A 14,080-nucleotide genomic window follows, 5' to 3' on the forward strand; every position below is an offset into this window, starting at 1 on the left:
GAAAATAGGTAACACATTTTTTGGAGGGGAAGTAGGCTGAGTATCACATTTGACAACTGGTAAGAACCAGAATTTGAAAATTGCTGCCGGCGCATAATGTCTTGACATAACTTTTTCTTCCTTAAAATTTTATTTTACTGAATGATGATTGGATTCTGTCAGGATCAGTTCTGATTAGGAGCCAGAAGTTGAATGCGACTGGCAATGCTCCCTTTCAGCTGCTCAGTGTTGCAGAGATGACAGCAATAGTCCTGGTGTCCAGTTTAACGGGACAATTTGCGAGGCTTAATTTGCTGAAAACTCACACTTGTGTTAGAGTAACACATTGGATATAGATAGAATACTGTGGTATTTTTAACCAAGTGCATTGTTCTGATGAGTAAAGCATTCCTCGCCCCCACATGCCATGTTATTCTTCTCCTCTCTAAATTTGTACTTTAGAATTGAGAACAAACCAGGGCTTCGAAGTCTCTGCTAACCAAACACTGATATACTTGTCACAAAGCCAGAGGCTGCCGAACTCGGGTTAGAGAGGGCCTTTGCTCTCTGGTGCTATTAATATTATTCAGGCTCCACCAGAAAGCTCTGACTCTAACCGACCTAAACATTAGTCAACAGGGTTGGGTGACACAGGACAGAGGAAGCCCACCGTCTAACAATCTGGGCAGCTATAGGAGCAGACCCGCCGCTCGTAACAGCTGACCCAGCGGAGACTGCGGAGCTACCGGCAGCGGCGGAACCAGATCGTCCAGACGCGACGTCACAGAAAGGCATCGCTATCCTGCAACCGCGCTCGGTGACCAGCGCCTCAGCCGGGCTCGCGACCCACTGCAGCCCGCCCCACGCCGCCTGGCCGCAGGGCGAACCGAGCAAGGAGGCGGTTTGCAGCCCGACGCCTCATAAGAGGGCACGGAGCGGCGGCGGCGGCAGCGGCGGCGCTAACTCTGCCCGGCCTCTCCGCTGGTCTCCGGCAGGCGCAGCAGCCACCAGCGCGGGCGGCTGGAGTCGGGGCCACCCCCACCTCGGGCCCCACCCAGCCGCACCCGAGGCCGCGAGGCGTCACAGAGCGTGCCGCGGGGGATGCCGGGAGCGCGCAGAGGCGGCAGCAGCGGCGACGGCAGTCACAGCGGCGGCAACAGCGGGGACGCCAGCGGGCCGGTGACCGTGTGGGAGGTGGTCTCTCTCTTGGGGAAGCTGCTGGGCACCGTCGCCGCGCTGAAGGTGGTTCTGTACCTGCTCCGGGTGTGCTTAGCGATGGCCTGGAAATCCGGCGGCGCCAGCCACTCGGAGCTAATCCACAATCTCTGCAGTAAGTGCCATCTCCGCTGGGTGTGGGGCAACTGGGGCAGGCCAGGCCTGGACAGAGTCCCCCGGGCCGCCCGGAGCGTTCTCTGGGCCTCCTCCCGCCCCGTGTCTGCGGGAGGGCTTCGGCCCAGGGTTGCACCAGCAGTCCCGAACGGCATGCGCTTGCGATCGCGTCCCCCGGGACCTGTCACTCACTGGCGACGTGGACTGGAACGGGAGAGAAAGAGCCCGCGGCCGCTGCTGGTGGGGCAGGGGGCAGGCGTCTCCCCGGAGGCCTGGGGGGAGAGGGCGCGGCACAGGTGGTGGGGCTGTCACTCGAGTCCTCCGTCTGGGTCCGGAGGCGAGGGGCGTGCACTCGGGGTGGGGAGATGTCGGCTAGGCCTCCTAGAGTCTGGGCTGGAACTGAGGGGTCCACCCTGGCCCCCCGCGTCTTCTCCCCTCCGTCGTCTTTATGATCGACCTCGCTGCAAGCTCTCCTATTCTGCCTCCCCCGCCCTCCGTTTTTTCCTCTGGAGGGAGATGCCACCGTCTGATACAGGCGAGGGGAGGGAGAGGAAGATGAGAGTATTGTCGTTGCGGATGCTGGGAGAAATTTCTGCGGCGGCTGTCCAGTGGAAAGCTTCGTAGGGGGCGGAGGAAGAAATACTCGGGATGCTGTTCCTGAGAGCCTTGTGTTTAAGGAGCCTTTGGAGGTCCTGGAACCCAACGAACGATTGTGTGTGTGTGTGTGTGTGTGTGTGTGTAATCTAACTTTTTTCAGGACTGCCATATGCTTTAAAAGCTTTGCGTGGAAGTTTCTTTGTATCATTCTCTTGAGTTATTGTATTCCTTCCTCTGATGATAATTTTAGGGCGGGATGAGTGCTGTGTCACTTTCTTTTTTTAAATCGAAGTGTAGTGTCGCGGTGTGGTGGGGAGACCAGGATTGCAGCCCATGATACTCTGGTCAGAATTTATAGCACTCTCTTTGCCACTACCTTTGCAAATAATCATACCTTGCCACGTGGTATTTTTAATTGTCATAGATTATTTAGCTTTCCATGTGTCTGTCATATTTCCTAATCCAATTGGTAACCTCGGGGACTTTTAAAAATTACCTGTGAATCCTCTCAAAGAAATTAATACTCATTCCTTTTTTTTTCGTAAATGCCAATTAAATGTACGTTATATACTTGGATCTGTTCTGGGAACACTCAGACGAATTAGAGAAATAGCACTATCTGGCGCATGGTTAGTACTTAATATTAGTCATTTGACTTTTTTTAAAAAAAGATTTTATTGGGGAAGGGGAACAGAACTTTATTGGGGAACAGTGTGTTCTTCCAGGCCTTTTTTCCAAGTCAAGTTGTTGTCCTTTCAATCTTAGTTGTGGAGGGGGCAGCTCAGCTCCGGTGCTGTGTTCAATCTTAGCTGGGAGGCAGCTCAGCTTAAGGTGTCGTGTTCAAGCTTAGTTGCAGGGGGCACACCCCACCATCCCTTGCGGGACTCGAGGAATTAAACTGGCAACCTTGTGGTTGAGAGCCCACTGGCCCATGTGGGAATCGAACCAGCAGCCTTCGGAGTTAGGAGTTAGGAGCACGGAGCTCTAACCGCCTGAGGCACCGGGCTGGCCCCCATTTGACGTTTTTAAAAACAGTATTTGATACTTGGAAATCATGGCCTTAGTGTTTAGTAATGAAGAATATTTAGATTTTAAAATTCTGTCAAGCATTGCCAGTATTCACTTTATGGAAGGATATTTGATTGGAAATGGCATTATATGCTGAGACAGCATTATTAAGTGCCATTTAGGTTCCCCATGGATTGCACATAAGCTCAATATGTTGTAAGTACTTTTATAAAATTTCTTAAAATGATCCAGTGTCTGCTGTTGCCGTATATACATCTGAAACATTCTATACTCGAATTGTGATTAAGTAATTTTCCACTGGTAGGTTATCTTAGTAGACACTTGGCTGTGGCAGAAGCTTGTAATCAATCAGGCTCTTAAAGTCTCTCCTTTTTGGGCCAAATTTGTAGTAAGCCAAGACTAGATCTTTTCCCACTTTAATGTATTGCATTACTATTCTTAGCTGAAAGTTCTAAGGATGTTGTTCTATCACCGAATCCGATAAGAAATATTTAATGTGCATGTTGATATTGTAGCTATTTAGTCTTATAGTAGATCTATGGTAAGAGGAAATTAGAGTACTCATATTGTTTAGCCTCTTTTGTAACACTTTTGTAACTTTAGTTTCAACTTCTTGTTAAATTAATAGATGCTAATAGATGTCGTTTTTATTTATTAGTTTATTATAAAAGTAGTATTTGCTCATGTAAACATTTCAATTGGCACAAAATTTGAAAATTGCTCTTTTTCCTGGTGGTTCTAATTGAGTCTTTAGAAAAAGATTAAAATGTGATTATGTTTATGTTGGAAGAAAAAAGGATCTGCAAACCTGAAGAGGAAGCAAATTATGGTTTTAATTTTTTTTAAAGAAATGAAGTTCATAATTGGTTTCATTTTAATATTGTAATTGTTGACAATATCTACTGTAGACTTCTTTTATAAATCACAATAGAAACATGGTTATGTAGGATTTCGTAGTTGATATACCATTTATAGATTATTTTTGACTGTAATGGTACATCTCCTAATATCTCATAGCTTATGTTGTGATGACAACTGCTCTTAAATAACTTAAAACAGTTCTAAAAGTGGAGCATGTTTGATCACCTGTAGAGCTGGTTGAAACGGATTAAGACAGATTGCTGAGGCTCCCAAGAATTTGTACAGTAGACCCTTGAACAACATGGGTTTGAACTTCATGGGTCAATTTATATAAATGGATTTTTTTTCAATAAATATACAGGCAGCCCTTTGTATCCCTGATTTGTCATCTGCAGATTCAACCAACCAGTGGTTGAAAACTATTTTTAATCAGCGGTTGGGAATCCGCGGATGCGGCATGCTGACTGAATGCATTGTTCGTTGCCATTTTATATACGGGACTTAAGCAGAGGATCCATGGATTTTGGTATCTGAATGGGTTTCTGGAATTAATCCCCCGTGGATACCAAGGGACAACTGTAGTTAAATATTTGGAGTCATAAGCTATTCCTGGGTTTTCGAGTGTGTGTGGGGGTTGTTAGTGCCCCTAACCCCCATGTTGTTGATGGGTCAACTGTATTTCTAACAAGTTCCTAAACAATGCTGCTGCTGGTCCAGGGACCACATTTTGAGAATCACTAGCATAGAGAATTGAAAATTTCAAGGTTAAACTCTGCCAGTGTTTCAGCTGAATCAGTTTTATGCTTTTAAATAAAATTTTGGGAAAAAATCTATAGCAGTCCTGCCCAATAGAGTTCTCTGTAATGTCTGTATCTGTGATGTCTCAATATGGTGGCCACTAACTGCATGTGGCATTGAGCATTTGAAATGTGATTGGTACAATTGAGGAACTGGGTTTTTGTGCTATTTAAACTAACAATTATCTACATATAACTAATGTTACCATATTGGACAGTACAGGTCTTCAGAAATGAAAAATACAGTTATTTTGCAATTACAGGCTGATAATGTGCTCATGAAACAGATTAATTTAAAACAACTGTGAACCTGCTTAATCTAGGGAATGTGACAATTTAAATAATGTTTATATTACAGTTTATTTTCGTTTTTTCTTTTTGTTTTTTTATAAAGATTTTATTGGGGAAGGGGAACAGGACTTTATTGGAGAACAGTGTATACTTCCACGATTTTTTCCAAATCAAGTTTTGTCCTTTCAATCGTAGTTGTGGAGGGCGCAGCTCAGCTCCAGATCCAGTTGCCGTTGTTAGTTGCAGGGGGCACAGCCCACCATCCCTTGCAGGAGTCTAACTGGCAATCTTGTGGTTGAGAGGACGTGCTCCAACCAACTGAGCCATCCGGAAGCTCAGTGGCAGCTCAGCTCAAGGTGTGGTGTTCAATGTTAGTTGCAGGGGACGGAGCCGACCATCCCTTGTGTGAGTAGAGGAATCGAACCCGCAACCACTGGCCCTTGTGGGAATTGAACTGGCAACCTTTCGGTACTAGCAGCACGGAGCTCCAACCACCTGAACCACCGGGCTAGCCCTAGAGTTTTATTTTCTATTTTTATGGGGACAATTTCAAGCTATGGTAAAATTGAGGAAAAGGGTGGGGCAGGAGTGAATGAGGTTAAGAGTGGTGGTCTCCTGAAGCAGGGGTGTCCAAACCAGAACGTTTGTGGAAGGTTAACTCTTAACTAACAGACTTCAAATGCTGTATTGGCTACTTAAAACAATGCTAACAATTGTTCTTTTACCTATTTTTATTTGTAAAAAAATTCCACTACCCTAATGCATCAGTTATTTCTACTTACATTTTTTTGTATCCTTGATTGTGTCATTTTGTGTATATAATGTATATAGAATTGCCATTCAGTCAACTGATATTTGACTGTTTTCTATATGCCAGGCACTAGGGATTCAGCAGTGAACGGATCAGCCATTCTGTCTTGTAGCTTACTTGTAATGGGAGCGGACAAAATATATATCACATGATAAGTGAGAAAGTAGGGAAGGTTAGGGAGTGTGGGGTATTAGGTTTGCAGTTGTAGGGGAGAAGTCCTCACTAAGGTGTCATTTGAGCAAAGATTTGGTGGAGGGGAAGAAATTTAAGCCATGTAGATAGAGCTGGGGGATGAGCATTCCAGGGAGAGAAAATAGCAAGTGCTAGATTTGGATTTGGGGTGTGGGAGAAAGATTGGAGTAAAGGACATGATGCCAAGGTTTTAGGCCTGGGCAACTTGGAGTGACTTGCCGTTTTCCGAGTTGGAAATAATAAATGATTGAGCAGCAGGGATGTGTGTGTGTGTGTGTGTGTTGGCGGGGCGGGTGTGCAAGGAAGTGTGGGAGAGCAGGAGTTTATTTGGGGAATGTTGGGTTTGAGATGTTTATAAGACATTTAAGTGGATACCTTTAGTAGGTATTTGAATGTGTAAGAATTATGATAATTTACAATGTATCCTTATTTATTTCTGCAAATAAATTGAAATTAGTTTTAAATTCTATTTAGAGCATCAGTTCTTAGTCACTAGTAGCATAACTAGTGGAAAAGAGAATATTCCATTAGTTTTTATTGTGTGCTTTCAAGACCCAAATATAACCAGCTAATAAAAATTTAAATTTAATTAGAAATTGGGGCCTCAATTAGAATCCAGAAAATACCTCCTCATTTTAACTTATTTCAAGTCAGTCTTACAGATACCTATTAATAAGTACACTTACAGTGCACTGAATAGGATTTAATTTATATTAAAAAAAAACTTGGGGGGAAATTTTAATATTGGTGTGCCTGCTTAAATTTAAGTTAATTAAATTAAATAAAGTTTAAGAATCAGTCATACTAACCACATTTCAAGAGCTCAGCAAAAAAAAAAAAAAAGAGCTCAGCAGTCACCTGAGGCTAGTGGCCCGCCTGTTGGACAGTGCAGACTTAGCACATTCCCATGCTCGTGAGAAGTTCTGTTGGACAGCACTGGGTCTCGGTGCTCAGTTGCATTACATTCTGTTTAATGTGATCTTAGTTCCATTGTGCTGTTCCACATATTTTTATTATATTGCATTTAGCTCTGGCCAGCATGCTTTAAGAGTAGCAGTTAAAAACCAAAGATTTTTCAGACAAGAGTGATGAAGATGATAAGGGTGTCAACATTTTAAGTGATCATTTGAAAGGATTGGGGTTGTTTGGTTTAATAATGCAAAAGCTTAAGAGAGCAATCGTGTTTAAATACTTGAAGAAATATCATGTAGTAGAGGGTCAAACCAAGATAGATGGGAGGCAGATTTTGGCTCATTATAAGTATGCACAAGGCAAACCTAACAATCAAAGAGTTGGCTTTGAAAAACAATGTTTTCTGTCACTGGATATGTTGAAGCAAAGAGTGGTTGACCATTTCACTGTAAGGGATATTGTGAAGAGATTTGTCTTCAGCTTTGACTATACACTAGATCTGTAAGGACACTTCTAAATCTAAGATTCTGTAATTTTAATTGCATCATGGATTGCATTAAAACCATGTGTGTGTGCGCGCGCGCACGTATTTGTTTTAGGAGAGAGCCACAGAAGTTAACATTTGGTTATCTATTATATATTTTAGAGTTTTGCATAATACTTGAGTTGTCAGAGATGTGAGAAGGCCAAGGAACATCCTCTTGTAGAAATAATGTCAGTTAACTTCATATTCACTCTTCTAGTAAGTGCGATAACAGTTTAGAGAAAGATGTATTTTTAAATAATCTCTGGTACTTAGGTGAAATGCTTTATCATACCTTGCCATCACATAAAATTCTTCTTTGATTATCGTGTGAATTTAATACCTGTCAGATTTCCTGTACTGAAAGTGTCTCATGCTCTACTTACCACTTATCATGCCTGATCTTCTAGATGGGAAGTAAAAGATGACTGGTTTATTTTTTTCTTGTTTTCCCTCGAGTATTGACAGTTGAGAAGAAATATAGGGTAGATGATTAATAACTGTTCAAGTCATATAAACTAATAAAGTAATATTTCTTTTATTGAGATGTAACTTTGTAACAAGCTTAAAGTTTCTATATGGCTTGAAATCCATCTGTAGCTTGTTTTCTTACCTGTGTTTTCATTGCTTCTTACCAACACAGGCCCTCTTCTTTTTCATTTCTGCCAGGATTTCTTCCATTTTTCCGTTTTCCCAGATCAGAAATTTTGGAGTATTCATGGATTCTTTCAGCCTGTCACCAGATTAACTTACGGTAGTAAGTCCTCACTTAATGTCATTGATAGGTTCTTGGAAACTGCTACTTTAAGCAAAAACAACATATAACGAAACCAATTTTACCATAGACTAATTGATATAAACAAGAGTTAATTTAAGTTCCTAAGGCATATTTCTGCTCATGCTTATTCCATTTCAGGGTTGCAGGTGGCCAGAAGCCTATCTAGGCAGCTCAGGGCTCAAGGCGGGACCTCAGGGCTCAAGGCGGGACCCCACCCTGGACAGAACGCCCTCCCATTGCAGGGCTCATCACCCTCCTCCCCCACTCACTCAGACTGGGACGAGTAGGACATGCCCATCAACCAAACGTGCACATCTTTGGGATGTGGGGGGAAACCAGAGTACCTGGAGAAGCCCACACAGACATGGGGAGAAGATACAGACTCCTCACAGATAGTCCTGGAATGGATTTATTTTTTCTTACCAACATTGTAATGAACGACATTGAACAAAATGACATAATTCGAGGACCTGCTTAGTTCTTACAGATGCCTTTCATAGCCCTCCCTTTCACTGTATTTTCATTGATACTATCCTAGCCTTGCTTCTTAGTTCGCACTAGCAGGGATATACTTCCAAGTGTCTGATTGGTCATCACACTCTAAATTTCCCTCTCCTCAGATCCATTTTATACATTATACTGATTTTCATAGCATACTGCTTTCTGTTGTGACGCTTTTCTGTCCAGGCTTTCTGTCACTTACTGTATTAAGTATAAACACCTCTTGCTTAGCTTTCAGGCCTCTTTAGGGACTTATACACCCTGTTCCCATGTTCTAGCTCCAATCCTTCAGACTGATCTCACTTTTCTCTTCATATACCTTGTGCATTACGGTACCTGTTCGGTTGCTAGAACAAAAACCACAATAGCAGTGGCTTAAACAAAATCAGCTTCCCTCTCCTGTGACAACCCAAGTATAAGAAGTTCAGGCCTAATATGGTGGTTCCATGGTGTTGAGGACCTGGGCTCCTTCTGTCCTGTTGCACTCCCTAAAATCTCCCTCATGTGCAAGATTAAAGATAGTTTACCTCTATCATTTCAGTATTTCAGCTGGTGGGGAGAAAAGGGGGAAGGAGAAGAACACATTCCTTTTAAGGGCATGATCTGGAAGTTGCGTACAGAATTTCTGCATATGTTCCGTTGATAGGAACTTAATTGTAAGGCTGTACACATAGCTACAGAGAGGCTACATAATGCACCCAATGAAAATTCTGCCACTACGAAAGAAAAGGAGCCCCTGCCATTTCTACATCTTGCTAATTGGAGGACACGCACACACACACGCACATGTGTGCTAATATGTTAGTAGCAATACAGTATATACATTTATATAAATACTTACTATCTATACTCACAAGGTTAGGAGAATTAAAAAGATTAATATTTAGTTGAGTAATACATATACTTGGTTAAAACATGCAACAGTGCAGAAGGACTTACAATGAAAAACAATAATTACATGCCCTGTTCCTTCTACCCTCAGACTCACTGTCTAGAGTGAACCATTTTAAACTGCGTTTTTGGTTCTTCTAATGATTATCTGCATATCTCTAAATCATATGCTTAAACTGCTATTTCTTGTTTTATCAACTTCAGACCTCATCTACCGCCCGCCCGCCAAGGTCATGAGTATTTATACCCTACAAACCCCCCTCCCTCCATATAGTTGCACCACAATTTTTGCTTCCTATTTTGTGGTTATCTTTGTAACTTTGAGTAATATACTTTAATCTCAATTTCTTGTTCCAAACACTATATCTTAACCCCACCTACTTTGTAAGAAAGGATATTAGGGAGTTCTCCCTCTCATTTCCCAACTTACTAGCGGCTTTTACATTGTCAAATTTAACATTTACATTTTGTTCTGAGCAGTAAATACATCTTTGGTCCTTTGTTGATTTTTAAGTGTTGAAAATCAGTAACTATCATTAATTGCGTGAGTGTGTCAATACTTTGTTGAGCTATGAGTTTATTCCCTGCTGTTGGTGTCTAATGTCACAGACCCCTCTACTATTGAAGTGGGACAGTCAAATGTGTCTCCTTTTTTTACGCTTCATCAGTTGCTTGACATTGTGCTGTATTTTAGTGTTCTTCATATCTAAATTATGACTCCTATGTAGTATTTTTGTTTTTTTTCTTGGTATTTATCTTCTCCCTACACGCTTCCCCATCCCTCGAGTTCAGAAGAGAAACAGATAACCTTCTTAATATGGCTCTAATTTTTTTTCAGTTTTTTGTTTAGCTTATAGCTTGGATTCTATTGCATTCTCCTTTTGAATTCTACTAACTTCTCATTTGGATCAATTGCATATTTGGACCAACATTTGCCATTATTACAATTATTTAATTACGGTCCTTGGTCTCTAGGGCGCAGGAAGATGGGTGGTTCCAAAGCTGTTCTATGGGTGGTTCTAAAGCTGTTCAGTATTTCAGAAAGACTAATGGTAATTGCACATTTACTCATAATTAAGGCTATACAGGCAAAGGGAAACATTAAATTACTTTGCTGTTTGCCAGAAATATCTCAGGGCACTGGCAGTTGTAAATGCCAGATTACCAAAACTGGGAAAATGATTTAATGACTTAGTTAATGCAGCTTGGTTCAGGCATCTTTCAAAATATGGAATCCTGGTAAAAAATAATAACCTTGTGGTACAAATTTATGTGTTCAGCTTTTGAATAAATGACTGGTGACAGGCTTTTAAAAACCGTTTAGGGTTTTTAGTAAATTACACAGCCACTATAGACTAAGAAAGCAGCCAAAGAAACTCACGTAAGTTTGATAGAAGTACATTATCTAGTTTAAGGGAGGTAATCTCTTGAATTTACTTTGATTTTTAGAATATACCTGGAGCAATATTTTCACATGTCACACTTTAAGTGCCCATCTAGAGAAGAATAAGTGAATATGATGATGGTTTAAAACTGATGAATAATTGGAATTATTGAGTGAGGCTGCTTAATCTGAAAAAGATAAGGCTTGAAGTGGTCGTGGTATGTTTTCAGATGTGTAAAAATGGTTGGCTGGATAGAAAATTTAATATGTCCTTTGGTTTCAGAGAGCAGCACTAAGGGTTCATGTAAGTGAGTTAAAAAGAGGGACATTTTATCTCTGTCTCTCTTTTTTTAATGGAGGGCATAACTCACAGTGGCTCCATGCGGGGATCGAACCAGCAACCTTGGTGTTATTAGCACCACGCTCTAACCAACTGAGCTAACTGGCCACCCTGTCGTTTCATCTTAATACAGAGAAGTGTTCTGATAATTGGAGTGGTGTGAATGTGGGAAGGGCTGTTCCACATCAGTGGAACTCTTCAAGTAGAGATCATGGTACCAATTTATCAAGTTAGATTTGATGGCTTCTAACGCCCCTTGTGACCTAGAGAGTCTATGAATCACCTGTCTGGCATTTGAACTGAGTTCAGGGCAAATGAACCACTCAAGAATTATTTTGGGAAATGAATTAGTAGAAGTCACTAAGCTATTTGAATGTGTTAGTAGCAATAGAGTGAAGTGGTCAATAGTAATCTAATATCTCAGTTTGAATGGCCCTTACTTGCCCTCTGATCTTGAACAACCTAGTCTCTTATCTAAACATAATTTCATCATCTGTAAAATGGAGTAATAACAGTGTTTATAGCACTGTTAGAGATAACATACGATTGTTTCATAGTTCATAGACCATAAGTTCATATCTTAAAAGAAATAGTGTATGTAATGTGCTTAGGATTTTGTCTGGCACATGGTAAATTCAGTAAATTATATCTATTATTATTACTCTGATTTTAAATCTTTTAAAAAATGCTTTCACTTTTATTTATTTCACTGTTTTATTTTAATAACCTTTTCAGGTACCTAGCCTAAGCTTATTTGTGTAGAAATAATATTTTCGATTTGGCTTAATTTATCCAAAACTTACAATATTTTAAAATAGAAAGATGGTATAAGTTGGTCTTTGCCAATCTGTGACTATTTACAATGTTTCTCTATTTGGTGTGCCTGCCTTGTTTGCTATTTTAAAAAATACTCTTGTTATTTGGAAAGTTTGTATTTATATCTTTTATAGTGTCTTTAAACCACCTTTTTCTTAACTATTTACTGTCTGTCAGTCAGTATTAAATGGTGTCCTTTGATTCTTCCTGTTACCTATATGACAGTTAATGATCTGATTTTACTTTTGCTCTTTTTTCTTCTCCCATTGTTTTTAGTTGTATTCTTTCTGCTTTGTAAAAACAAATAACACTTAAGTATTATTATTCCACCCATACCGTGTTTCCCCGAAAATAATACCGGGTCTTATACTGTATTTCCCTGAAAATCAGGTCTTATATTAATTTTTTGCTCCAAAAGATGCATTAGGGCATATTTTCAGGAGATGTCTTATTTCATGTACAACAATCTACATTAATTCAAATACAGTCATGTCATCTTCTTCTGGAACAGTGTCATAAGGTACTAAGTGCGTCCGTCTGGCTGACAGTCTTAACTGGGGCTTATTTTCGGGTAGGTCTTATTTTCGGGAAAACATGGTAGCTTTGAATGGAAGTTTTTTTTTCTTTTTCCTATTTTACAGTTTAAGAGCACCTTTTGTCAGTGTAGTGACTTGCAGTTTCTTTAATGGATGATGGTGTTGGTAAAAGCGGTGGGAAAAGGGGAGGAGTTGGCGTATCTTGTTGCTTTTTTGTTTCTGGAGGATCCTTAATTTTCTTCCTTCTTTTACTTCATCACCTCATCTAGAGGCACCGTCCTTTCCCTGTTTATCTGATTCTCTCCCAGAAGCGGTGCTTCTCCTGGTTGCCACCTTTAGTCCCCCTAAATTCTTTTCTAAAACAGCTTTACTACAGTATAATTCCATACCATATACTTCAACCCATTTAAATTGTAAAATTCAGTGGTTTTTAGCAAAGCATATTTTGGTTAAAAAAGTTTATTTCTGGATTGTTAAAATTAAGTTCGCACATTTAATCTTATGATTTTAGATCTGTGAGGACAGAAACTATGCTGTCTTGTTTATCTTGTTAAACATATTGAGTTAACAAGGGCTTTATTGAAAACTAACTTTGGGGCCAGCCCGGTGGCTCAGGCTGTTGGAGCTCCATACTCCTAACTCTGAAGGCTGCTGGTTCGATTCCCACATGGGCCAGTGGGCTCTCAACCACAAGGTTACCAGTTCAATTCCTCGAGTCCCGCAAGGGATGGTGGGCAGCGCCCCCTGCAACTAGCAACGGCAACTGGACCTGGAGCTGAGCTGCGCCCTCCACAACTAAGACTGAAAGGACAACAACTTGAAGCTGAATGGCACCCTCCACAACTAAGATTGAAAGGACAACAACTTGACTTGGAAAAAGGGCGTGGAAGTACACACTGTTCCCCAGTAAAGTCCTGTACCTCTTCTCCCCTTCCCCCATAAAATCTTTAAAAACAAACAAACAAACAAAAAAAACGCAGAAAAATAACTTTGCATGGTGCCATGAGGGTTATTGAAGTTTAACATATAATATTTAAGCTCAAAGAATTGATAGTTTGGGGAGGTGTGTGTGTGTGTGTGTGTGTATGTGTGTAATTTAATATATAAAATTTAATGTATATATATAATTTAATATATATAATACATAGTTTAAGATACATATAGAGACTTTGCTTTCCTTTTGAAAATTTGTTTCTCTTGGGCTCTGTAACAGTTTATCTGCTTGATTTTCATTCACTTCCCGTGGTTGCTCCTTGTCATAATCTTTGAAGGCTCCACTTCCTTTGCATCTCTCTTAAATGTCCACTTTGTTTTTCTTCTTTGTTCTTTTCTAGCCGCTTTAGTTCCCTTCCATTGCTTCGGTTGCCATCTGTGTAACTAGGAATCTACATCTCTACCCTAGATCTCTTTGTGAGCCCCAGATCCATGTGTCAACTGACTGTTGAATATCTCCCTCTGTCTGGTCCATAGCCCCTAACTGGATACATAAGTTGTCCTTTTCCTCCTAACTCGG

General features: G+C 40.8%; 1 protein-coding gene across 3 annotated transcripts in view; it reads left to right on the forward strand.

The window, feature by feature from the left end:
• Positions 1–439: 439 nt before the first annotated feature.
• Positions 440–14,080, forward strand: part of PCMT1 (protein-L-isoaspartate (D-aspartate) O-methyltransferase) — a 45,731-nt gene continuing 32,090 nt past the window's right edge. The window contains exon 1 of one of the 3 annotated variants that reach the window (XM_019746919.2): positions 440–1,309. In XM_019746919.2, the coding sequence (XP_019602478.1) occupies positions 1,081–1,309 (229 nt within the window). In that variant the 5' untranslated portion in view covers positions 440–1,080. The remainder of the gene's footprint in view (positions 1,310–14,080) is intronic. The other 2 variants (XM_019746917.2, XM_019746918.2) reach the window with 2 other exon arrangements.

This window comes from Rhinolophus sinicus, linkage group LG05 (genome assembly GCF_036562045.2).
Source record: "Rhinolophus sinicus isolate RSC01 linkage group LG05, ASM3656204v1, whole genome shotgun sequence".
NCBI classification, from domain to species: Eukaryota; Metazoa; Chordata; class Mammalia; order Chiroptera; family Rhinolophidae; genus Rhinolophus; species Rhinolophus sinicus.